This window comes from Sphaerodactylus townsendi, linkage group LG16 (genome assembly GCF_021028975.2).
Source record: "Sphaerodactylus townsendi isolate TG3544 linkage group LG16, MPM_Stown_v2.3, whole genome shotgun sequence".
In the NCBI taxonomy this organism is placed as follows: Eukaryota; Metazoa; Chordata; class Lepidosauria; order Squamata; family Sphaerodactylidae; genus Sphaerodactylus; species Sphaerodactylus townsendi.
The window spans coordinates 13,751,924-13,776,050 of record NC_059440.1 but is presented as its reverse complement, the minus strand read 5'-3'; the positions used below and the strand labels follow the sequence as shown (position 1 = coordinate 13,776,050).

At 46.4% G+C, this 24,127-nt stretch overlaps 2 protein-coding genes across 3 annotated transcripts in view; one reads left to right on the top strand and one right to left on the bottom strand.

Annotated features, from left to right (window-relative positions):
- RFC2 (replication factor C subunit 2) lies at window positions 1-10,779 on the bottom strand. Its single transcript, XM_048518526.1, has 11 exons — window positions 10,614-10,779; window positions 9,358-9,427; window positions 8,981-9,022; window positions 7,393-7,499; window positions 6,747-6,848; window positions 5,605-5,705; window positions 4,320-4,477; window positions 1,710-1,775; window positions 1,048-1,128; window positions 525-638; window positions 1-308 (listed from the first exon to the last, which is right to left on the bottom strand). Exons 1-11 carry the CDS (start codon window positions 10,700-10,702, stop codon window positions 198-200), a joined length of 1,041 nt encoding a protein of 346 aa, XP_048374483.1. The 5' UTR covers window positions 10,703-10,779; the 3' UTR covers window positions 1-197.
- Window positions 10,780-22,304: 11,525 nt separating this feature from the next.
- CLIP2 (CAP-Gly domain containing linker protein 2) overlaps window positions 22,305-24,127 on the top strand; it is an 81,086-nt gene continuing 79,263 nt past the window's right edge. The window contains exon 1 of one of the 2 annotated variants that reach the window (XM_048518522.1): window positions 22,305-22,803. The gene's annotated coding sequence lies outside the window, so the exon portion shown is untranslated. The remainder of the gene's footprint in view (window positions 22,804-24,127) is intronic. The other variant, XM_048518525.1, reaches the window with a different exon arrangement.

The following is a 24,127-nucleotide window of genomic DNA, read 5'->3' as shown; positions in this document are numbered from 1 at the left end:
TTTTGTCTTGCAAATATATTTGATCTGAAACGTTACAGGATTAGGAACCTGATGAAACCACAAATAGTCTGCATGCTTCTAGCCAGAATTGTCCCATGTAAGAGGAGCTGCAAGCTGTCTAGTGAAGTCTTCGGCACGCTTTGCGTGATTTTCTCATCCCAGCGATACGGAGGCCTCACGGCCTAATCTGTCCTCCTTCAGCTTGCCGTAGGAGCAGTGGTCTTCTGACAGAGTCGGGCCAGCAGGCCTGCCATCTGCAACAGCGAATTTACCCCTTCGGCTATCTTCATGTGAGTATAGCCAATTTCCTAGACAGAAAAACAGCTGTTAAGACACTTGGCGGGTCCAGCGTGTGTAGTGGTTAAGAGCAGGTGCACCCTAATCTGGAGAACCAGGTTTGATTCTCCATTCTGCCACAGTACAGACTATGGTCCTGCGAGGAGACCTGCGCACAACACACACCCCCGCCCCCGCTAGCTCTGCCACTGCTTGAATCACAATCACACTATATGCTTAAAACCAACCTTGATAAACTCCAGCTTCAGGTATTCTGCCATTTGGAAGGTTTTACACACTCTGAAGATATTGCCGATTATGTCTTCGGGTGAGTAGCCGAGTCTCCATAAGTGGGAAAGGATCTAGGAATGGGAGAATTTTTTTAAAAGCACTGTTATCCTAAGGTAGCCCCATTAGGCTACTGTGCCAACAACAACAAAAGTCCAGTTACAAAAAGGGTACACAGTTAGAGGAAGAGCAGAAGTCTCAACACACTCTAGTAAATCACTCCAAAAATATACTGTTGACTAGTCAATTTACACACCATTATAATAATCGGTATAATACAAATGGTATACAGTCCAAGCGGGGCTGACAGAGTTCTGAGAGAACGGTGACTAGCCCAAGGTCACCCAGCAGGCTTCACAAATTGAAGCAGCACACACAACTTGATTTCCGCAGCTTTGGCCCCTGGCCTGCTTCTTGCTAAAATCCTGGGCTTCATCAAACAGAGAGAACTTCCAAAACTCAGGCACTGCTCTGGCCACCCACCTTGTAAGCTTCATCGATATTGGCGCTGACGCAATGGCTGAGCATCTCCTTCACCAGCAGCGGATGGGGCTCATCACATACCTGTGGGGGAGGACACAATGAAACAATGCTTTGACCACATGGACGACTAGGATTATTGTCCTTTTTGCTGAAGGTAGGTCCACAGGTGGCCCACATTTCTCAATGCTGAGAAAAGCTCAGGGAATAGTCTGTGCCACAGATTGGAGCTTATTTTACAGTAAATTCCCTCTTTCCAGAGAGGCAGGGCTAGGTGGCCCTCCATCAGAGGGTTTCCCACACTCGAATCACAGTACGATTATTTTGACAAGATATCACTGGATTACATAGAGGGGTGTTTAACTGGAAATTAAATGGCAAAAAAGGAGCAAGGAACCAAAATACACTATCTCTGGACAGAGGCGCAGCAAGGGGGAAAAGCGGCCGGTGCACCGGTGCGTCCTCATGCCCTTGCCACACCCCCACAGGGGTGCATGCCCGGTGCGTCCCCCCACCCCAAGCAATGCTTCTGTCTCTGCATAAATCCAAACTCCTCTTCATTCTATCCCCCCAACAGGGCTAGTGATCATTATGAGCCTATGGCCAGTTCCCATATGAAATACGACTTGACTGAAGCAGGCTCCGTAGAAGCGCTGTTCACTCACCTTGAACACGTTGTCACTGTTGATGAATCCAAATCCAGAATGGGTTGATTGCAGGTTGTTCAGCGCCTGTAAGAAGATCCAGTCTTAAAAGTGACACTAAACGGTTGAGCCATTGACACAGAACCAAAGGGTTGTTTCTTTACTCGCACCTATCTGTGTCAAGACACAATCACGTCCTGGCTAACATCAGGAAATAACTTTGTACATCATTGGCCCAGGGACCAAGGTGTGCGGATCCTGGTTCAAATCTCTCCTCTGCCACCACCTGTGTGCACGCGGGGCTATCTCTGCGATATGGGAATAAACGAAACTAGCTCATTTTACAGGGCTGTTGAAAGGACTGCAGGCAGGTGCAGGTTTGAACCCCAAAAGATCTGTATTAAGCTAAGGAATTAGGAATAATTGAATGTCTGTCAAGAATTCAGCAAAGACTGGAGAAAAAGGGGGAGCGGTCAGTCAGAATGGACAGCTGAAGCCTCGGAGTTCAAGCCAAGAGACAGGGGAGTGGACTGAGCTATATAGTGCCATGAAAGAAAGGTTGTTGTGTGAGTTTCGGACTGTATGGCATTCTAGAAGAGCATTCTCTCCTGACATTTCGCCTGCATCTGTGGCTGGCATCTTCAGAGGATACAGGCGAAATGTCAGGAGAGAATGCTGCTAGAACACGGCCATACAGCCCGGAAACCACACAGCACCCCAGTGATTCCGGCCGTGAAAGCCTTCGACAATATATGTGCCATGTTCGAGTGGAAGGGCACTGCTGACATTTGAAGGCATGTATAACATTGGCAATTGAACAAGTGAATGAGTGGATAGGAGGACAGATCTTGGTTTGTTGCAGGCCCTGGTTGGAGGCTGTCTTTGGGCAAGAAAAGGTTTGCCTCCCATTGACTGTGAGAAGAGTATCGTTTTCCAGCATGTGTGTTCAGCCAGTTTGAGCTGAGTGCCATATTTTAATGTTCTAAGCTTGTTGTAACCCGCTCAGAGCCCTTTGGGGATTGGGCAGGATATAAATCCAACAAACAAATGAGCTGTTGCAAACTCTCCAGTTTGGGAGCAGGATTGCCCCATGTGTTTGTGCTGCGACTGCCTGTCTTGAGGTTGGACTGCACTGCAGCTGGCCAAGAGCAATGTGGGGAAACCCACTTCCACATGCTTCATCATCCCAGACAGCAAAATGAGCTGAAATGGCTTTAGCAGAAGAAGAGTTTGGATTTATACCCCGCCCCCCTTTCTCTCCTGCAGGGAGACTCAAAGGGGCTGACAATCTCCCTTCCCTTCTCCCCCCCCCCTCACAACAAACACCCTGTGAAGTAGGTGAGGCTGAGAGAGCTCAAAAGAACTGTGACTTGCCCAAGATCACCCATCTGGCATGTGTTGGAGTGCACAGGTTAATCTAGTTCCCCAGATAAGTCTCCACAGGAATCAAACCCGGTTCTCCAGATTAGAGTGCACCTGCTCTTAACCACTACGCCACTCCTGGCACAGTGGCATACTGACATCTGACACAGCACTGCTTGTCATCTCGAGGCATGCTGCCGATTAACCTGATAGAGGGACGGGGACTTGTAGACAGGCAGCCCTGGTTTTTGACACAGCCAAGGTTGGCCGACAGAGCTGTGGTTCTTTTTGCTCCGAGCTCAGCCTGCTCTGTAACATTTTCACGGTTTGTTCACCCACATCTGGGACTCCTTTGGCTTCCAGAAAGGAGCCCAACCTGGGAAGGGGTTGCAATTGAAAACATGTTAACAGATATTTGTGGACCGCATGTAGCCCAGTGAACAACCAGAACCTACTGGCAATCCAGATCGTGGAAAAGGAGTCTCGAACCCCTACCTTGTGAACTACCAGTGTGGTTTTAGATGACATTTTCAATCGTGCCATGTGACCTATTAACAGAGACCACAAGTCCTCCACAGAACACCTCCTCTCTCCAGCCAAGGCAAGCGCTCGCTTTGGACAGATGGCGGGGCCTCAAAACGGGCAACTGCAAAGCCACAACACATGTAGCAAGCAGATCAGACTCTGGGGTTTTCCTGCACTTCTAGACAAAACATAAGAGGCCACGGCATGTAAGCCCCAGCGCTTGCTTCTCACATGAAGCAAGCTTATATTGAGTAAAAAAAAATGATCCCTTTGTCCTTTGATTGGCAGTGGCTCTCCAGGATCTTGGGAAGAAAGGGATCTTCTTTCCCGACCCAGCTACCAGAGCTGACTCCTAACTGGAGATACTGGGGGTGTATTCCAACCCCTGCAGCTGTGGACCCCTGGACTGTGAACGCGTGATTGGTGTTTGGAATATGCTGCCCCAGGAGGTGGTGTTGGCCACTCACCTGGATAGCTTCAAAAGGGGCTTGGACAGATTTATGGAGGAGAAGTTGATGTTATGGCTACCAATCTTGATCCTTCTTGATCTGAGATTGCAAATGCCTTAGTAGACCAGGTGCTCGGGAGCAGCAGCAGCAGAAGGCCATTGCTTTCACATCCTGCAGGTGAGCCCCCAAAGGCATCTGGTGGGCCACTGTGAGCAGCAGAGTGCTGGACTAGGTGGACTCTGGTCTGATCCAGCAGGCTCTTATGTTCTTATGACCCTCACGGCTCCCAACCCACCTGCCTCATATCCCCCTGGGCCGTGAAGATAATGGCCTCCAACCCGTCATCCGAATACTGCACGTTCTCCTTCTCCACGATTTTCATCAGCCTGGCAAGGATCTGGGTGTCCGTCAGCTTGGTGTAGCGGAGCACTGCACAGCGAGACTGGATTGGCTCTGGGGAGACAGATGAGGAATGCTGCTTTGCTTTTTAGTTTAAGAAATCAGCCACCGTGTTTTCCATCCCAACTGCTGCATGCCTGCATACCTCCCCTTGGGGAAGGGGTCCCTCATTTTGACTCCTGTAGGCCTTTGCCAAACCTGCAGTCACTTGGTCTATAACACAGAATGGATCCAAGGCGGCTGGGTACCAGTGATACAGGAGCAAAACATTTCATTGAACCATAGAGTTGGGAGAGACCCCAAGGGCCATCAAGTCCAACCCCCTGGCATGCCGGAACAGACAATCAAAGCACTCCTGACAGATGGCCATCCAGCCTCTGTTTAAAAACCTCCAACGAAGGAGACTCCACCACTCTCCGAGGCAGCGAATCCCACTGTCCAACAGCCCAGACAGTCAGAAAGTTCTTTCTGATGTTTAGGTGGAATCTCTTTTCCTGCACCTTGAATCCATTACTTCGTGTCCTAGTCTCTGAGGCAGCGGAAAACAAGCTTGTCCCTCTTCAACATGGCATTCCTTAAAATACTTAAATGTGGCTATCATGTCATCTCTTAACCTCTGTTTCTCCAGACTAAACATCCCTGGCTCCTTAAGTCTCCCCTCGTAGGGTATGGAATTCCAGACCTTTTACCATTCTGGTTGCCCTCCTCTGGACCCGTTCCAGCTTGTCAATATCCTTCTTGAATTGCGGTGCCCAGAACTGTACACAATATTCCAGGTGAGGTCTAACCAATGCAGCTGACAGTTGGAGGAACCCACTAGTAAGTTTTTAACAAATTTATTAATCTGTTTATATCCTGCCTTTCTTTTAGTTCAAAGCGGCTTACAAGTTCTCTTGCACGAGCCTCACCGGCTGTGCAGAAGGCTGCCCGCTGTGAACAAGGAGGGAGAAGTCAGAGGTAGTCCAACCTTCTGCTCTGCTCCCTTCCAACATCTGCCCGTTGCAGGAGGGCTCTTGACTTGGACCCTTCCATTTTGTGAGCGGTCCTGCCCCTACGGCGGCCATTTTCTAGCAACACCTGTTAGCCTCTCTCAAAATTCCAGAAGTACCCACAAGCCCCAGAAAGAACCGGACCCCTGGCTTTAGAAAGAGGCCCCGAAGCCTCGAGCAACTCCTCCTTACCGATGATCCTGTCAGAGGCATTGCAGGCCAGAGCAAAGCGTGTCGTTTTGGAGTAGATTTCCATTGTGCGCCTCAGTGCCTGCTGGGCTCCGTCTGTCATGCTAGTTGGGAGGAGGAGGGGAGAGAGAAACAGCCACAATTTAGGCCTTGGCAGCACTTTCGCTATCATCCACAGCTGTCCGCTTTTTACTTGTGCGGAAGTCATGCTTTACTGTGTTTATATCCTACTTCTTTTACTGTTGGTGAATTTGAGGATTGTTGCAATGCAAAAGACTTTCCTGCAATGTAATAAAAAAAGGAAAGAGGGACCAAGAAACAAGTGCTTGGGTACCAGCTCACAGATTGTTTATCTGCTGATGCCATGACCCGTGAGGCTGGGCATTTTCACTTTCCTCTATTACCCACCTTTCTTGCCAGTGGGGGCCCAAAATGGCTCGCTTTGTTCTCCTCTCCTCCAGCTTATCCACACAACAACCTTGTGAGGTAGACTAGACTGGGAGTGTGCGACTGGCCCCAGGCCACCCAGCAAGCTTCCATAGCAAACTGGGGATTTGAATCTGGGTTTGCTAGATCCTAGTCAAAACTCCAACCGTTATACCAATCTGATTCACTGAACTGGTCTGAATGAGGGTCCCAGCCAGGTTGACAGAGGGGCTTCACTATCCTTATGTGGCTAGGATCAGCAGCAGGTGGAAGGGACATCTCTATTTCCCTCTGCTTGATGCCAGTCTTTCAAGGTACACATTCATTGCCGCGTCCAGACATCACAACGAACCACAGATACTTTAAAAAGCTGTACTGTGTAAGCATCCCAGCTCTCAAATTTGAAAGGAAATGAATCCTTGCCTCATTGCCTGGGAAGAGATTATCCATAAGAGAACTGCTACTATCTGTTCCACCCTTGCGCATTTAGTTTGTTGATACCACATAGATCTGGTATCAACAAACTAAATGCGCAAAGGTGGAACAGATAGTAGCAGTTAATGTGAATTTCAATATATTTGTTTTGTGTGTATATACAGGGCGATGGTGATATTGGCAGCTGTTTTGGGTCCCTGCTTGGTGCAGAAAAGCAGATTAAAAGTATTCAAATGAGTTTAGTGAGTCAAAAGTCTCCAGGGTTAAAGGTATGGGTCACCCACCTGTCTGCTTCATCCAAGATGATGATTTTGTGCCGGCCTTTTGGAAGTGTAACCTTCTGTTGAGCAAACATCTTGATCTTGTTTCTCACGACATCGATGCCTCTGAAAACCGGAATGTTCAGTCAGAATTTGTTCAGCTCTTTGCAGTTAAGGATGCTAAGTTAGAGGGCACACCAGGAAGCAAGAGGGTGTTTTTTTTAAAATAAACACAGAGGTGAAATTTGGTTTCCATCATAGACGCAGATCGTGAAAGCTACGAATGTCAGCCAATTCAGGGAACGACCTCAGTCACTTTTGCTGTGCGGTTTCCATGCAATGAGAATGATAGAAATTGTAGGGTCCATATCACCCGCTTGTGTGTGGGAAAAATGTCCACTTTATTCTGCAACGTGTACAAGTTACAGCTTGTAAAGGTGGCAGAGAAACATCTGAGCCAACCACCAGTGTTGCTTAGAGACCCAAGTGGGCCTTGAGACAGGATCCAAGCAAGCGGGCTGGATGAGATGACACACAGCCAGTCCCAGTCGGCAGCTTAAAAATAGCACAGAGATGGAGATTGGGCACTCTATCATCCTCTAAGGTCTGTTTTAATTCACCTTTAATTCACCTGTTTTAATTCACCTCACAGAGACACCTAACAACTCACCTGTCATTTGAGGCATTCAGCTCCAAAACTGCATCCTTGAAGGCAGGGCCCAGCAACGCCCGTGCCAGACACAAGATACTGGTGGTTTTTCCGGTTCCTGGAGGACCCTTTAAATGCAAGGTTGCCAAGAGTGAAATTTAAAACACTGCAATGTGTTGCTATTACTAGAACATGGCCACGCAGCCCGGAAACCACACAACACCCCACTATAATGGGTTGCCATAAATCAGCTGGAACTTGATGGATGCAGCTGGAGTTTGGAGGAATGCATTGTCCCACCCCAATGTCACAGGAATTCTGAATCGGAATACAGCCTGCAGGGCCCACTGAAGTCAATAGCATCCCTGTGGGATATTTGGGAGACTGTTTCTTCAAAGGCATCTCCCTTCACCCTCAGAAGGCTCTCTGGAGAGATTCAGAACCCATTTTTTAAACAAACAACATTTTATAATACTTTTTGTTATTTTTTAAATAACTACAACATAACGGATATCAATACACAGTAGTGAACCAGTCACTCTAAACTATGTGGATAATGGGGTGTGCACTACGTATGTGACTAATTTGACTTCCCACCCATATGTTAAAGTTATCCATAATATAATATTTTTCCATTAATAACAAGACCAGCAAGCTTTAAAACTATTCTCTCTAAAATTCAATTTCCAAGTAGAATACATAGAAACCTATATTATAACAATTATATAAAATTCCACAGTCCCTCTTAAATCTTCTATCACACAAATCACATAATTAAAACTGGTATCTGGCATTCTTCTTGCCACCTTTAATATCTGGCATTCTGGTCAATCAATCAATAGGCCTTTATTGGCATACAGAACATACAATATAAATACAGTTAAAATTACTAGATAAAACTTCACACTGGATCATAAGTTCAGCTCGCAAACCTCAGCCAGAAACTTTGCCACTGCGAGACAACAGTCAAGGTCATTGCAGTTTAAGAGCATATTTACTTTATCAAGCTCTGTCGGGGTTTTCATAGAGTCAATGATTTGTACTAATAAGCTGGATCTTGGTTTCTGGTAAAGTGGGCAGTGGAGGAGAATGTGCGCAATGGAATCCAACTGCCCTGGGCTGCAGGGGCAAAGCCTCTTATCATTTGGTAGACCCTTGAGTCTTCCTCTATGGAGCGGGGATGGCATAATATTAAACCTAGCCAGCATGTAGGCTCTCCTATATATAGGGTTGGTATGCGCTGCGATATAGTAGGCTGGGTTTCCCCACACAAATGGAATTGCCACGTTCATTGGCGAGCAGGATTTGTTGGCCAAGCTCTGCAGTTGTTGATAATCCATTGCTAGTAGCGGCTCTTTGATGAGGGCAAATGTCTCAGTACTGGTCCATTTCATTAACTTTCACCTTCAACTGTTTCAACAGCTAGATATTATGAAGTAATTTTTTGGGGGTAAAATTATTGTTTTTCTTGTAAAATTTTTGTATACAATTTTTTTGCACTAGCAATGTACATGCCTTCTTCTGTATCTGCCTGCCCTCTGCTGGAATTCATGCTCATCAACAGGAAAGATTCACAAGAAGGTACTTTACCAAGTTCACAAATACTCACGGCAATAATAATATTAGGAACGTTCCCTTCCCTTGCAAAGACCTTGGGGAGAAATGAGAAAAAGGTTAAACTGACAAAAAATAAACACACAATTGGCCAGTTTATGTGATGGAGTGACATAAGTGACAAGGCCTTGCAAAGACCAGAACTGCCATCAGTGGTACTCAATTTCTTCATAAATAAGTTAAGAATTTGTGTGTGATACGCAGGAACCCTCAGCAATAGTCAAAACTTATTAATGACACTAAGCATGATTCAAAACCAGGTGGACTCAATGAGAGGCCGTACAAGATTTAAGATGCCGTCTTGAATAAGATGTTCTATGCAATGCAGCTTTTTTAAAAAGGTTCTCTCTCACAGTAAAGCTGTTCACATACCCCCAGTCTGCTAACTGTGTCTTCATTCCCAACTATTTCAGAGAGTTTCACTGGCCTGTATTTTTCAACCCTGTGTAAAAACAACAACAACAACAAATTACATGAAACCTCTCCCAAATGCTAAAAAAAACCAATGGGCAAGGAAAAAGATGTGCAAGTTGGTACATGGCAACTCATTATAGTCCTGCCAGGGGTTGGCTATAGTTTTACTACCCATGAGAGTTGAAAGTGAAATCTTAATGTTTAGAGGCAGTCTATCCCCAAATGCTAGGGGGCTCTTTTGTGGGATGGGGAGATTCACCTTTGCATGCCTTCCATTGTATGATTGCTAGGATCTAGAGAAAACCCTGTCTGATGTATTTATTACATTATTTATTAGGCAAAACAAAAGGGACAGAACCCAAATAACTATACCCAGGCTACAAAAACATAAATTGAAAACATGTATTATATACACATGATGCGGGTGTGATATTTAATACTAAGTGAAACCTACAACCCTTATAACAACAATCAAAATGAAATGTGAAGCATGTACACATGAATTCTTAAAGAGAACAACACACAATATAAGTGTTGTTTCAATTACAAATGCATTTTCAAAGCAAATGTTGGGGTAATCCACAGTCATATGAATATCTTACAGAACAGGCAGTCTGGTGTACTCCAGTTTTGTGGGACAGTTTCCACTTCTTCAGCAACGTGGTGAAATCCTTGTGCATAATGTATTAGCGAGCACGGTCTTCAAACTCATAATTAACATTTAGTCATATGCTTAGGCCCCTTCTGCACATGCAGAATAATGCACTTTCAATGCACTTTGCAGCTGGATTTGGTAGCAAAATCCACTTGCATATAATTGTGAAAGTGGACTGAAAGTGCATTATTCTGCAGGTGCGGAAGGGGCCTAAGATGTGTCCCACTCTCTGCTGGGCTGAAAGTGCCCTATCCTCCAGCCTATTCTAGCCACAGGTTGCTGATCCAGGGGAAATCCTCTTTGATGTATTTATTAGCCACCGCAATGGAACCTCCATATACAGAGGCTGTCTGGAATAAAAACTGCAGCCCAGAGAACAAGCAACCAAGAAAGGCTTTGTCTGTCCTCAGATAAATATTTGGTTGGCCATGCTTAAGTGGGATCTCTGCAGCAAACCTACACCGACCCATCATTCACCCGTGTTTGCAACGCAGCAATCCCAGAACCGCCTCCTCCGACTTCCCCCCGCACGGAAAAACAAAGGGACTCCCCCTCTCACCAGGGTAGCTCATAATGACTACTCCCCCCGGCCACGGCGGCCCCTTCTCGCTTCTCAGTCCCGCTCGCATCCATCGCCACCGCCTCCATGACAGCTTCGCGCCAAAAGGTTTGCGGGTCGCGTCCCTGATTGCGTCACAAGCCGGGCTCGGACGCCATCTTAACTGTGGGCAGAAAAAAAAGGGAGGGAGAAAGGGCGTTCTCCTTAACGCCTGCTCCGTGGAGGCTGCTGAAGCTTTTGCCAACAGATAGGCGGGACTTGGCTGCCCTTGTTGAAAGTTTGGTGGAAAAGAGAAAAGAAAAGTTCTGGACTTTCCCTTTTTTCTTTTTGTTGCTGGGCTCCATCAATTTAAAAATATCTGATATTTTGACAAACTCTCTCTGCTTAGCAGCGGCACTGGATGAATGCAGAAAGAATTATGTTTTGTCACAGGCCATTGGGCCATTGTAATAGTTTTTTCCATGTGTACCTAACTATGTGTATTTTTTAAATTAATTTCTTTTGTAAACATATAAAATAAGAATGTAGCTAAAATTAGTTAGGCTGCTTAAATTATTGATGCTTAAGTTTCTTTTGGTCCAGTATAACAGTTAATGTTAGTTTATCTTTATCAATAAAGATTATAAAGATTGTAAAATTATAAATGTAGATCTAGTAACTACTTAATTCTGATATAGACTATATTTGATTTTGATTATATAAGTCAAAATGGATTTAAATTAAAATTACTTTTTAAAGGAAATTTTGGTGGCTGGGGGAAAGGGGAGGTTTGAAACGGAGAAAGAACAGACTCTTCTTTTGTCTTTGAAAAGTTGGCACTCCAATTTGCCCAGTTTTGGCCTGGATTTGAATGGCTCAGTTGTAGTTTGTGAGCAAAGATGGGAAACAGCCAAAAAGGCACGGAAATTCCATGGGGGCGGGGGGAGTAGGAGAAAGTTGGGAGCAGATTTGAAAGAAACTAGCAGCGAGACTTAAAATAGAGTCGCACCCTTTAAAGCCCATTCCTATCACTGGATTTAGAAGAGTGTAACTGTATTTAAGATTTATAGCTGGTATTTATAGCTGCTGCTTCTTAGACTGAAAAATCGAGGCAGAAAGGTTTGTGCATAACAAGCAAAGGTGAAGTTGGCTCCAAATCCAATATTCTGCCTTCTGAAGCACACAGAAGAAGGAGTTTGGATTTATACCCCCACCTTTCTCTTCTGTTAGGAGACTCAAGATGGCTTACAAACTCCTTTCCCTTCCTCTCCCCACAACTGACACCTTCTGAGGTAGGTGGGGCTGAGAGAGTTCCAAAGAACTGTGACTAGCTCAAGGTCACCCAGCAGGAATGTAGGAGTGCGGAAACACATCTGGTTCACCAGATAAGTCTCTGCCACTCAGGTGGAGGAGTGGGGAATCAAACCCGGTTCTCCAGACTGCTGGAGAACAATGCAAATCCACCTGCTGTTAACCACTACACCACACTGGTGTAGTGGTTTAGAGGCTTGTCAACATAATTTATTTGTTATAAGACTAGGATTCTGCAAGCGTTTTTTAAAAATAGAAATTGTGAAGCAAAGCAAAAAAGAGTCATATAGGATGTAAAGAGCAATAGCTGACAATGTGGTCCTAAGCAACGATACAGTCTTCTAAGACCTTTGAAGTCAATGGGCTTAAAACGGTACAGCTGTTTTTAGAACTGAATACAGTGAGCTTCAATTCAGGAGATCCGGTCTCCAATCTCAGCCACAAGATCACTGTTGGTGGTTGACCAATCCTGGGATGTAAGTAAAATCTGTAACTGGTACTTTGAGTGTGATGCCCCTTCTGATACCTGCTTTATTTCTGTCAAGAGCAATAATTTTTTCTCTTGTGATTTCAACAATTTTGCTAATGCACCTTTAAGGAATTCATTTACAAGGAATTCATTTACAGTTCATTTATTTCCATACCATGCCTTCTCTCTATCTTTTTGGCAGATTTCACAAAATTCTTGAGGAGTGATAGCTTTGCTGCTACAGCTATGATCAGGTTGAAGATATTAAGCATTATGTTTTGCATTGCCCTCTTTATGGAACTATAAGAAACAAACTGCTGTGTTAGTGCATTATTAATTGTTCAGGTCCTGATGAGAGGTGGATTACATTTCTACTGTCCGATACACTTCCTTAACGTTACTTTTCAACTGGTTGCTTTTACGTTTTTGCCTATTAAACTCAGGAAGAAGTTTACATCCTCTACTTAATAAGGATTTTTATCTGAACGATAGCCTTAGTTTTCACAGTGTTGAGTGCTTGGCATAGTTTAAATAGTGAATGGATGGGATTTATAGTTAATGCTTGTATTTTGATATGTTCTAACATTGTTTACTTATAGTATGTTGTGCGTGTGTTGATACTTGATGCTTATGTTATAGCTACAATGTTAAAACTGATTCACAAGCTCACTGGTAGAGACACACTCTTTTCCCCAGACTCCCCTCTCCCTCCATCTGTAATACAGAGTCAAAAAATACTGTTCTACAAAATTACAGGGCTATTGCAAGACATACTGTGATAATGTACATGAAGTGCTTTAAACATTGAAAATACTCTGCAAATACTATTATTCAGTGTGTTATAATAATGGTGCAATCATCAGACTATCTAGCTAAGCTGAGTTCAAATTCTCACTGCGCTGTGAAATGGGGTTTTTGACTTGGTGGCTTTGAGTCGCTCACTCAGCCTACCACACAGGGTTGTTGTAAGGATAAGAGGGAGGAGATGGAAATCGTGTTCTTTTCTGAGCTTCTCAGAAATGGAAGATTCATAGATGAGGGCGGCAAGGGATATATTTTGCAACACTCTTGTTTAAATTCTGGGTGAATACCTTTCTCATACAGGTGCTACAAGAGATTTCTGAGAGAATCTTACTTACTGTCCTCCGCTCTTTACATTTACCCTGCAATAAGATGTCATGAAAGGCACCCTCACATTGTTTTAAATTAGACTAGCAAGTAGCAAGCAATGCACTACTCACTGTTTAATGGAAGAAGATAAGAAGAAGAGTATGGATTTATACCCCATCTTTCTCTCCCGTAAGGAGATTCAAGGTGGCTTACAAGCTCCTTTCCCTTCCTCTCCCCACAACAGACATCTTAATAAGGGAGGTGGGGCTGAGAGTTCCGGAGAACTGTGACTAGCCCAAGGTCACCCAGCAGGAATGTAGGAGTGTGGAAACACATCTGGTTCACCAGATAAGCCTCCGCCACTCAGGTGAAGGAGTGGGGAATCAAACCCGGTTCTCCAGATTAGAACCCACCTGCTCTTAGCCACGATACCACACTGGCTCTCAACATAAGATTAGACCAGGGGTATATTTGGACCAGCATCCTGTTTCACACAGAAGTCAGCCAACTGCCCTGGAGGTCTAACGGGACATAGAGGCTAAGTTCTCTCTACCCTGTTGTTGCTTCCTAACAGTGAATTTCAAAGGTTTACTGCCTCTGAATATGGAGGTTCCTTTTACTCACCATGGTTAATAGCCTTTGATGGACCTTGCTCTTGTACATGAACGTACAGACGTGTGGAGTGGAGATTTAATTTGCAGGGACTTCTAGGGTTACACTGCTGACATTGAAAGCCCCAGTACACTTGTAGACAGCAAGCACAGTGTAGTGGTTAAGGTGTCAGACTAGGATCCGAGAAACCCAGGTTCAAGTCCCCACTCTGCCATGGAAACTTGCTGGGTCACCATGGGCCAGTCAGCCTCGACCCGGGCAAGTATTTGGACCTCCAAGGCATACCAGGTTCGTGACCCAGAGGCAGGCAACAGCAAACCACCTCTGAACATCTCTTGCTTTGAAAACCCTACAGGGTTGCCATAATTCAGCTCTGACTTGATAACAAAAGGAAAAAGTACACCTGTCCCCCCAATTACAACATTAGAAATTGATACACATTCCCCCCGCCTTCCCCCCAAAATGGGCAGAGATAAATTGGGGGTAGGTACCAGAAAACAGGGAGAGCTGCAGCAAACTTAATATATACATAAATATTATACAAGCAGAGGTGGAATCCAGCAGGTTCTCACAGGTTCCCGAGAGTAGGTTACTAATTGTTTGTGTGTGCCGAGAGGGGGTTACTAATTGGTGATTTTGCCACGTGATTTTTGCCTTAGTTACGCCCCTCCTCTCAGCAGTAGCGCACAGAACTTGAAGCAGTCTAGCAGGAGGTGCACCGGCGTGCGTGGCAGCCTGTGCCTAGGTCAGTGGTGGCGAACCTTTGGCCAATTGGCCATGCTGGAAGGGGCTGATGGGAATTGTAGTCCATTACATCTGGAGTGCCAAAGGTTCGCCACCACAAGCCTAGGTGCATTCGTTTCCCGCCCAAGGACCGGCGCAGCGGCTGCGTCCTTGCCACAGCCCCGCCCAGGAATGCCCCACCCCCAGAATGCCCGCCCCCGCCCCCGTCGTGCCCCGCCCATCCCCATTGGCGCTACGCCACAGTTTGAATCCCACCACCATGGGAACCTGTTACTAAAATTTTGGGAGCCCACCACTGTATACAAGCATACTAAAATGTCAATGTTCTTCATGTATATTATCTTGTCGTCATTAGAACAGCCCTACAAGGTGGGCTAGTGATGTTATTTATATATATTTTTCAAAATTTATAGCCTGCCTTGGGCCCTCATCAAACCTGTCAAGGTACTGACAGATCAAAAACAAATAAAAGCAAATCTAAAAAAAACACCCATTAAAACCAAGTTAAAACAAACACATAACACAATTATATCCACATAAAGGTGAAGTTTCCCCTTCAGTCATATCTGACCCTGGGGTACCACTGCAAGCAGTAGTTTTATGGGGAAGCTGCTTTTGTGGGGTAGTTTGCCATTGCTTTCCCTGGCTATTCTTTACCCCCTATCTATGAGCTAGGTACTTATTTACCGACCAAGAAATGGATGGATGGCTGAGTTGACCATGAGCCAGCTGCCAGGATATCTGACCCACAGGGGGCTCGAACTCCTGACCATGTGAGTGGCTGTGCAAGCACTTAACCACGCGGCTCCTTATATCCACATACATAAAAACAATTAAAAAGAGGGCGGGAAGGAGGGATCAGGGAACAAAAGGGAAACCAAAAATGTCTTCACTCACTGGTGGGAAATGGCAACAGGAAGTGACAAGTGAGTTGAGCCGTGACAGAGAAAACTCACCCCTTTCCTCCGTTGGCACCTGATTTTAGAAGGTGGGGATACTTGGAGTCATGGTCTCTTAAGATGACCTTAGTGTGGTTGGGCAGGTTTATAAGGGAGTAGGCCATCCTTCAGGTATGTCGGTTCCAAGCTATACAATGCCTATGGCAGATGGGAAAGGCTGAGACTCACCTAAGGGCTTCCATTAGGAGGAGCTGTCCATCCAAAGCAGTGTAGTTCTCATTTTTCCCTAGGGAGAAGGAATAACTGATTCCCAATATATCTGCAGTATGGAGTCAGAAGGAGAAAAATCAGAAAATTGGGGATATGTTGAAACATTAAAGTTGGGTCCCACATTGCAGGATGGGTTTCATGGTGGGCTCCAGATCACGGAAGAGCGGAGACCACCGTTCTCTGCCATCCTACAGCCAATCCAGCCCCACTGACGCACTTTGCATCTCGGCCCTTTGAGACTCATCGTTAGGCGTTGGAAATCAATCATTAATTGAGACAAAGAGGATGACTTTGCAACCCCAAGGACAGGCTAGAGGGTGGAACTGAGCTTTTACTAGGCTTTCGGCGGGCAGGTCATGTTACTGGAATGGGGGAGGGCATGCATGCCTTCCAAAATCCATCCTGCCCTACTGGAGTTGGGGTCAGGTTCTGGGTTCTGGGTTTTCTGGCATCAGCTGGAAATGGGTGCCTGCTAGAAATATTTATTTCCGAGATCCCCCCACCCCACACACACTTAGAGCCCCTGCCCCTCCTACCTACTTTGCTGTTCATGAATATAATATGAGCCAGAGTCATGAAAGGAGGGAACTTTTGCCAGCTGGTGTGGTCCAGGACTCTGTATTGCTTTGGTTGACGGGACCTCCTGCTCTGAAGGCAGACTTCTCAATATATATTTTTGGCACTCCTGTCTAATCCCACCTCAACCCATATGGTTCACATCAAGGAATCCATTGCAATAAATCTAGGGAAGAGAAAGCACCCCATGGAAACCAGAAACATGGTGCCTGAAACCAGATGAAATACCTCCAAGCTATTTTATGATCTTAACCTTTTTAGAAGAAAATAAAACCAGGGTCCCAAATGGGAGCATTCATGTCTTTTCCCTGAAACTGCTAAAAGAAACCCCCCCAGGTGGGCAGCTGTGCTGGTCTGTGGGAGCAGAGCAAGATTCAAGTCCGGTAGCACCTTCATGATCGACAAAGTTCTTTCAGAGCATACTCTTCCCTGGTGGCACAGAGTGGTAAGCTGCAATTTTGCAGTCAAAGCTCCACTCACGACCTGAGTTCAACCCCACCAGAAGTCAGTTTCAGGTAGCCGGCTTGCTGGGGATAACATGTAGACAGCCATGGAAAGCAATGGCAAACCACCCCTTAAACATAGTCTGCCCAGTAAATATTGTGATGTGACGTCATCCCATGGTCAGCATTGATCTGTGCTTGCACCTTTACCTTTTTATAGGCTTCCCCGAGTCAAGAGTTCCCTTTGTCAGATATTTTGCTTGAAAAGTGTTTTCAAGTCAAACTGTCACTAACATAAGCCATTGTTTGCAAACATGTTTCATCACAGTTTCTTTCTTTGGGCTTACTGGTCAATTGCAAAGAGTAATTTTGTCAATTCAGATCTGCGATAGAATCGTAGATTTTTAAATTTATTAATTCAAATATTTGTAGTCTTTCTTTCCCAATGGTTTAAAATGGTTTACAAATCCCAGTTTAAAAAATACATATAAAAACCCTTAATAGCCTCCTGAGAGCCAGCGTGGTGTAGTGGGTAAGAGCAGGTGGACTCTAATCTGGAGAGCCGGGTTTGATTCCCCACTCCTCCACCTGAGTAGCAGAGACTTATCTGGTGAACCGGATGTGTTTCCGTACTCCTACATTTCCACTGGGTGATCTTGAGCTAGTCACAGTTCTCTCAGGACTCTCTCAGCCTCACCTACCTCACAGGAAAGGAGCTTGTAAGCCACCTTGAGTCTCCTTACTGGAGGGAAAGGTGGGGCATAAATCCAACTCCTCCCTTCCTTCCTCCCTCCCTCCCTCCCTTCCTTCCTTCCTTCCCAGTGCTTTGGTGCGTTGTCTAAGTTCAGCCTATTGTATATCTGACTATAGGAGATGCAAATCCTACAGTGACATTACATGGCCCCAAAGGTCCCTCCACACCCCAAATATCCAGGAAGTTCACAAGCTGGAGTTGGCAAGTCTTGCACCTGGTGCCTACCTCCTTTAAGTACCAGGCCAAAACCTTTCTCATTGCCCAGGCTTTTAAACAAGGGGTCTAATCTTTTTTTAATGTTCTTGTCTGAGCCTGTTTTAGCAATGTGATTTCAGACTGCTTGTTTGTGTGTTTCTATGCTCTGGCATGTTTGGAATCAACGTTGTGTTCATCTTCAAGGTCAAGACAAGTAGCATGTACTGCTACTGTGAGGCCCAAGGTAAGGTGGCTAGCTTCAGGTGGGGATATACCTGGAGATTTTAGGGGTGCAGCTGGAGGAGAGAGGAGTTTGGGGAGAGGAAGGATTTCCATGAGGTAAAATGCCAGAGTCCCTCTTCAAAGTGGTCATTTTCTGATCTCTATTGCCTGGAGATCTGTTGGAATAGCAGGTGAATCTCCAGCTGCATCCTGGAAGACGGCAACTTTAAAGGGCCATTACAATTAAAATGCACAAGTCAAGGAACATAAAATGAAAAAGGAATGAGGGATTGTTGACGTCTTTGGGATAAGGTGCCTCACTAGGTGTCTGATGTGGGGAGAGGAAGGGAAAAGGAGTTTTTGTAAGTCACCTTGAGACTCCTTACAGGAGAAGAAGAAGAAGAGTTGGATTTATTTCCCCCCTTTCTCTCCTGTAAGGAGACTCAAGGGGGCTTACAAACTCCTTTCTCTTCCCCCCCACAACAAACACCCTGTGAGGTGGGGGAGGGGGCTGAGAGTGCTCCGAAGAACTGTGACTAGCCCAAGGTCCCCCAGCTGGCATGTGTGGGAGTGCACAGGCTAATCTGAATTCCCCAGAAAAGCCTCCACAGCTCAAGTGGCAGAGCGGGGAATCAAACCTGGTTCCTCCAGATTAGAGTACACCTGCTCTTAACCACTACTCCACTGCTGGCAGGGCATAAATCCAAAATTCTTCTTCTCTTCTAGATGCCGCCTCTGTATTCTGTATTGTTATCATTGACTACCACTGCTTCGCCTCTGGAATGTTTGTACTGACCTGTTGTATTGGCTTGACTTGTTTCTATTCATGTGTTGGTATTGGTTTATATTTTTTTTAAATGTTTTTCTTAATTTTCTTAATAAGATAACAGACAGTATGAAAGCATGCTTTAAGTTGTGAGCTGGCTGGAGTAGGTTCTAGAAAGGCCGCCTCTAGAAGGGAAAAAGAATTTTGGATTTATGCCCCGCCTTTCTCTCCTGTAAGGAGTCTCGAGGTGGCTTACAAAAATGCCTTTTCCTTTTTCCTCCCCACAACAGACACCCAGTGAGGTAGGTGGGCCTGAGAGAGTTCTGAGAGAACTGTGATTAGCCCAAGATCATGGGGCAGGCTTCATGTGCAGGAACGGGGAAAATCCCATTCACCAGATAAGAGATCACCGCTCTTGTGGTGGAGTGGGGAATCAAACCTGGTTCTCCAGATGAGAGTTCACCGCTCTTAACCACGACAGCATTTTCGAAACCAGTTCATCAGTCCCACAAGTTGAAAAAATCAACATTCTGGACAGAAAAACAGACAAGGAGGAGAAAGCGTCTGAGGGCAGCCCCTTGTGCCTCTGACATGTCTAATTCCAACCAGCAGGACTCTGGTCTCTGGTTTTCTTCCCGTTTCCTCCTTCACCCTGGCGGAAAGGATCAACCTATGCGTGAGAGGTACTCTGTTATCAGCTCCCAGCTCAGCATCTGTATAATTTCAAAATGATGAACGAGCCGCTCCATAAACTGGGAATTGGGAGCCATTAGCTGCAAGTTCCCGGTCTCTCGGGATTCAAAGGTTATGGCTGGGCATCACTCAAAGAGTAATTTTCATGAGGATCACGCAGCCATATGTGCTGGCGACTGAGACCTGGGTGCTGGGAAACGTGCACAATCCACCGGGCAGGTTCAAGGACAGGCAAGGTCGAAGGAAAGATGGTGATTGGGGAAAGGCACTCGCTTATCTCTGCAAAGTCTTCCGGCTCTTGCAGCTGCCACCTTGATAGGACATGATGGATGGGCGGGAGGCCTCGGTGGCGAATGTCCTTGTCAGTGTGACTGTGACAAGCTGAAGAAAGGAGATTGGTGGTGTGCAATGTAAGACTTCCTTTCTTACCTCCGGGGGATGTCAGATTTCCTAGAGATACACTGACAAACGCTGGAGGACATCGAAATGGCTTGTAAGAGGAGCAAAGGGCGGCTGTAGCAATCGCTAGCATGTAGTGCAGAAAATGTTTAGGGGTATATTTTTAAAACACCTCACGAGCCTCAGCCAATGCAATGCTACATATTATGGACGGCTCAGTTCCGCCGGGCTGTATGTTGAATTCATTTGCTTTAGAAGCCCTGGGGGCAGGGTTTTGTTTTAGCTAAAGATATAGTAGCCAGCGTGGTGTTGTGGTTAGAATATGGAACTAAGATCTGGGTGACCCAGGTTCTAATTACTACACCATGGAAGCCCACTCGCTGGGTGACTTTGGGGCCGCAGCCGCAACCTCTCAGCCAAAGCAACCTCACAGGGTTGTTGTGAAATTCAACATTCTATAAAATTATGCATGGGGTAGAAAATGTTGACAGAGAGAAATTTTTCTCTCTTTCTCACAATACTAGAACCAGGGGGCATTCATTGAAAATGCTGTGGGGGGGGGGGGAGAATTAGGACTAATAAAAGGAAACACTTCTTCACACAACGTGTGATTGGTGTTTGGAATATGCTGCCACAGGAGGTGGTGATGGCCACCTGGATAGCTTTAAAAAGGGCTTGGACAGATTTATGGAGGAGAAGTCGATCTATGGCTACCAATCTTGCTCCTCCTTGATCTGAGATTGCAAATGCCTTAGCAGACCAGGTGCTCAGGAGCAGCAGCAGCAGCAGAAGGCCATTGCTTTCACATCCTGCACGTGAGCTCCCAAAGGCACCTGGTGGGCCACTGCGAGTAGCAGAGTGCTGGACTAGATGGACTCTGGTCTGATCCAGCAGGTTAGTTCTTATGTTCTTAAATTAAATGGAGGTAGAGGAGGATGTTATAAACTACTTTGGGATCTTGCTGAAAAGAAATTTAAGTAAATAAGTATATATTTATTTAGGTATTTACACCCTGATTTTTTTCCTCAAAGGAGACCTAAAGGAGCTCGGCTCCCTCCCCTTTTGCTGTGTTCTCCCAACCACGACCCTGTGAGGTAGGTTAGTTTGAGAGTGTGTGACTGACCTAAAGTCCCCCAGAGACCTTCACGGCCAAGTGAAGCTCAATGTTAGCTGTCCTAATAGCCACAAAAAGGTCTTCTTTTAAAAGACTTAAGCACTGCTATTTGTGCAGGGGTCGTTCTTCTCATGCGGTGGGTTTGGTTTCGTAGAAGGTTTCTCTTCCGGTCGAAGTCCAGAGTCACTGAAATGTTTTAAATATTGTCAGAGAGCAAAAATCTCACCCCACACATCTCTGTTTTATCAGCAGCAGGGACTATTAATTCAAACCTGGTTCATAAAGCACGCTTCAGATTTCTTTTTTTTACTGAAGGGTTGTTATTGAGATCTGAGGAACAGGTAGCTGGGAAACAAGCGAGAATGTTTTATGTCTGCGGGGCCGTCTGTAAAAATGTTATGACAGTCTTAACATCTGGATTTCATTGCCGCTTCTTTCGCCGACTGGCGACAGTGTGCCGGATCAATTTCAAATGTGAAAATAGAGGAACTCTTTTGTTTCCCTTAGATCAGTTGTAATTCCAAGGGATCTCTAGCCGCCGCCACCTGGCAACCCTAGCTGAGAGGTATATCTAAATAACATACTTCTGAATAAATCTTGAAAGCTGGTTTTCTCAGAAGTAAGTCCTACTGATTTCCTACAGTACGTGTGCCTTCAGCCCAAAAAATCTGGTGTCAACCCACAGAAAAACCTTGTGATGTTCCGAGGACAGGATCAGCCTGATTTTTTGTGATTTCAGCTTTCATGCGGCTTGTGCCACAATACAGCAGCTAGCCAGTGACTGTGGCAGTCAGAATGTCTGACTGGGATCCAAGAAACTCGGGTTCAAATCCCCACGGGCGTGGAAGTTGGCTGGGTGATGCTAGGCCCGTCACATAAACCTGAGCCACTCCACAGGGTTGTTGTTAGGAGGAATAACACACAGAGAGGGAGGATGACTCTGTAAGCCGTTTGGGGGGGGGGGGTCAAAGAGCAGGGTTTGTCCATCGAAATGAAGAAAACAACTCAGCTCCAACCTCGGTTTTTGCTGCTTTTGCAAATCAGCTCGGCAAAATCTCGCCCTCCCGCCTCAGTTCTCCGGCACAGGCGAAGCCTGAGAAACGGAGAGCTTAAAAAAAAATTGTGTGCAGCCTGGACAAAAACAGCTGGAATGCCCCTCCCCTCTCTCAGCTCCTCAGTTCCTTCCCCTTTTGTTCCATGTAAGAAATCACTGGAGCCAGCAGCAGCAGGGAGAGGATGGGAGAGAGAGCCTCTCTGCCAAGAGCATGCCAACCCTCCAAGAAACCCAGGCAGCCTTTCCCGTCTCCCAGCCTCCTCTCTGCAAGCTGAGGATCCCAGCCAGGCTGCCCTGATGCTTTCCCTGCAGCATCAGCATCCTTTGAATTACACAGAGACGTTTTTTTGAACAGCCTGCCTGCATCTTGTCAGTTACCTCCATTTCTCCTTGTGCCTGCTGGGATGCAGCAAGCTCCATCCGAAGGGAGTGGCATTGGGCACCTGGCTGGGATTACAGCGCCTTCTGGGCCGCGGATTGGGGGGTCCGCTCGGGGCCTAAAGCAGGGCGAAGAAGCCTGATCCACCCCCCCCCCCCCAGCCCTCCTTCTGCAAAGCTGCTCGATGGGGAGAGAGAAAAGGTAGGTGGATGGATGGCAGGCGGGGAGGAAGACTGGCTGGAATCCTGAGCAAGCACAAAGGAGACTTGGGATGGACCAAAAGGGGGTGCAGATCCTTATGGGGAGCTATTTAGGGGGGACTAAGGAGGTGGGAAGAGGGTTTTTGGGGGGAGGGTCCTTGAAATACGGTTGTGCTTGCAAGATGGAGGTGGCTGGGTCCAGAAGGGGCTGGGAATCGGTTGCTGGGTCTGGGGGTGCTGTTAAGGGCAACGGAGGGGAGCCGCGACCCATAGGGAAGATCAACCCCACTGCGCAAGCCCCACTGCGATGAATGAGCACAGCCTTGGGCCAGCCCTGCACGCTCCCTCCTCTGTAGCAAACAGCCTAGCATTGTCCTTGTGTGGCAGCAAGCAACGGCGACAGTCTCTTATTATGGGGTGTCTTTTTATAGGGGTGCCGGAGCGGAACAGCGAGGCCGGGGCCTTGCCAGGTGATGCTGTTGAGGTTTGCAGAATGAGAGCGAGGAGAGGAAAGGAGCAGAGGGTCCAAAAGCTTTATAGGATGTGCAATGTTTAAAAATATGACTTTATGTGGCGGCATTTTCCCATGCCCCGTCTTGCTCCCACGCCCACTCATGAAATCCTGCTTGAGTCTGAAATTTTTATCTGGATGCTGTTCGTTTGCTAAGGAAGCCCTTGTTGCTCAGTGCTGTTTGGGGTGGGGGCTGACGAGGGGGTTGGGGGTTGGTAGCCTCTTCTGTCAGGGCCTAGCCGACCAGCCAGGCATCTTGTTTGTAGCCGTGCAGATTTCCTCAGCATAGCCTACCACGCAGGAGTGTGGTGAGGATGAAACAGATGGGAGAATAATGTACCCCCCCCCCCCAATTGAACTCCTTGGAGGTAGGGTGGGATGTAAAATAGAGAGAGGGAAATGTCTCTGAGTAAGGGCAGGATGCTTAGTCTGTTCACCACTAGCAAGCCCATTTGTGTACAGGTTAACGTCTGTGAGCGCTTGATGCTTGCAGAAGGCGCGAAATTGACTCGTGAAATGACATGCAGACGTCCAGCAGAATTTATCCGCTTATCCCCATGGTGGCGAACCTATGGCACTCCAGATGTTCATGGACTACAATTCCCATCAGCCCCCTGCCAGCATAGCCAATTGGCCATGGTGGCAGGGGCTGATGGGAAATGTAGTTCATGAACATCTGGAGTGCCATAGGTTCGCCACCACTGGATATCCAAATGGCCAGGGGATGCTGCAATCACCTGGAGGGGGGTCAGAATTAAAATCTGACTTTCAGCCTCCCACTTCTGGAAAATTGCTCGTGGAAAAGTCACATATA

Excerpts from the sequence above, each read along its gene's own strand:
- RFC2 (XM_048518526.1), bottom strand. The coding sequence starts at position 10,702 with ATGGAGGCGGTGGCGATGGATGCGAGCGGGACTGAGAAGCGAGAAGGG. Across the intron at positions 4,478-5,604 it reads TGCCTCTGACAGGATCATCG|AGCCAATCCAGTCTCGCTGT; the intron begins GTAAGGAGGAGT and ends CTGTCTCCCCAG. Across the intron at positions 639-1,047 it reads ATATCGATGAAGCTTACAAG|ATCCTTTCCCACTTATGGAG; the intron begins GTGGGTGGCCAG and ends TCCCATTCCTAG.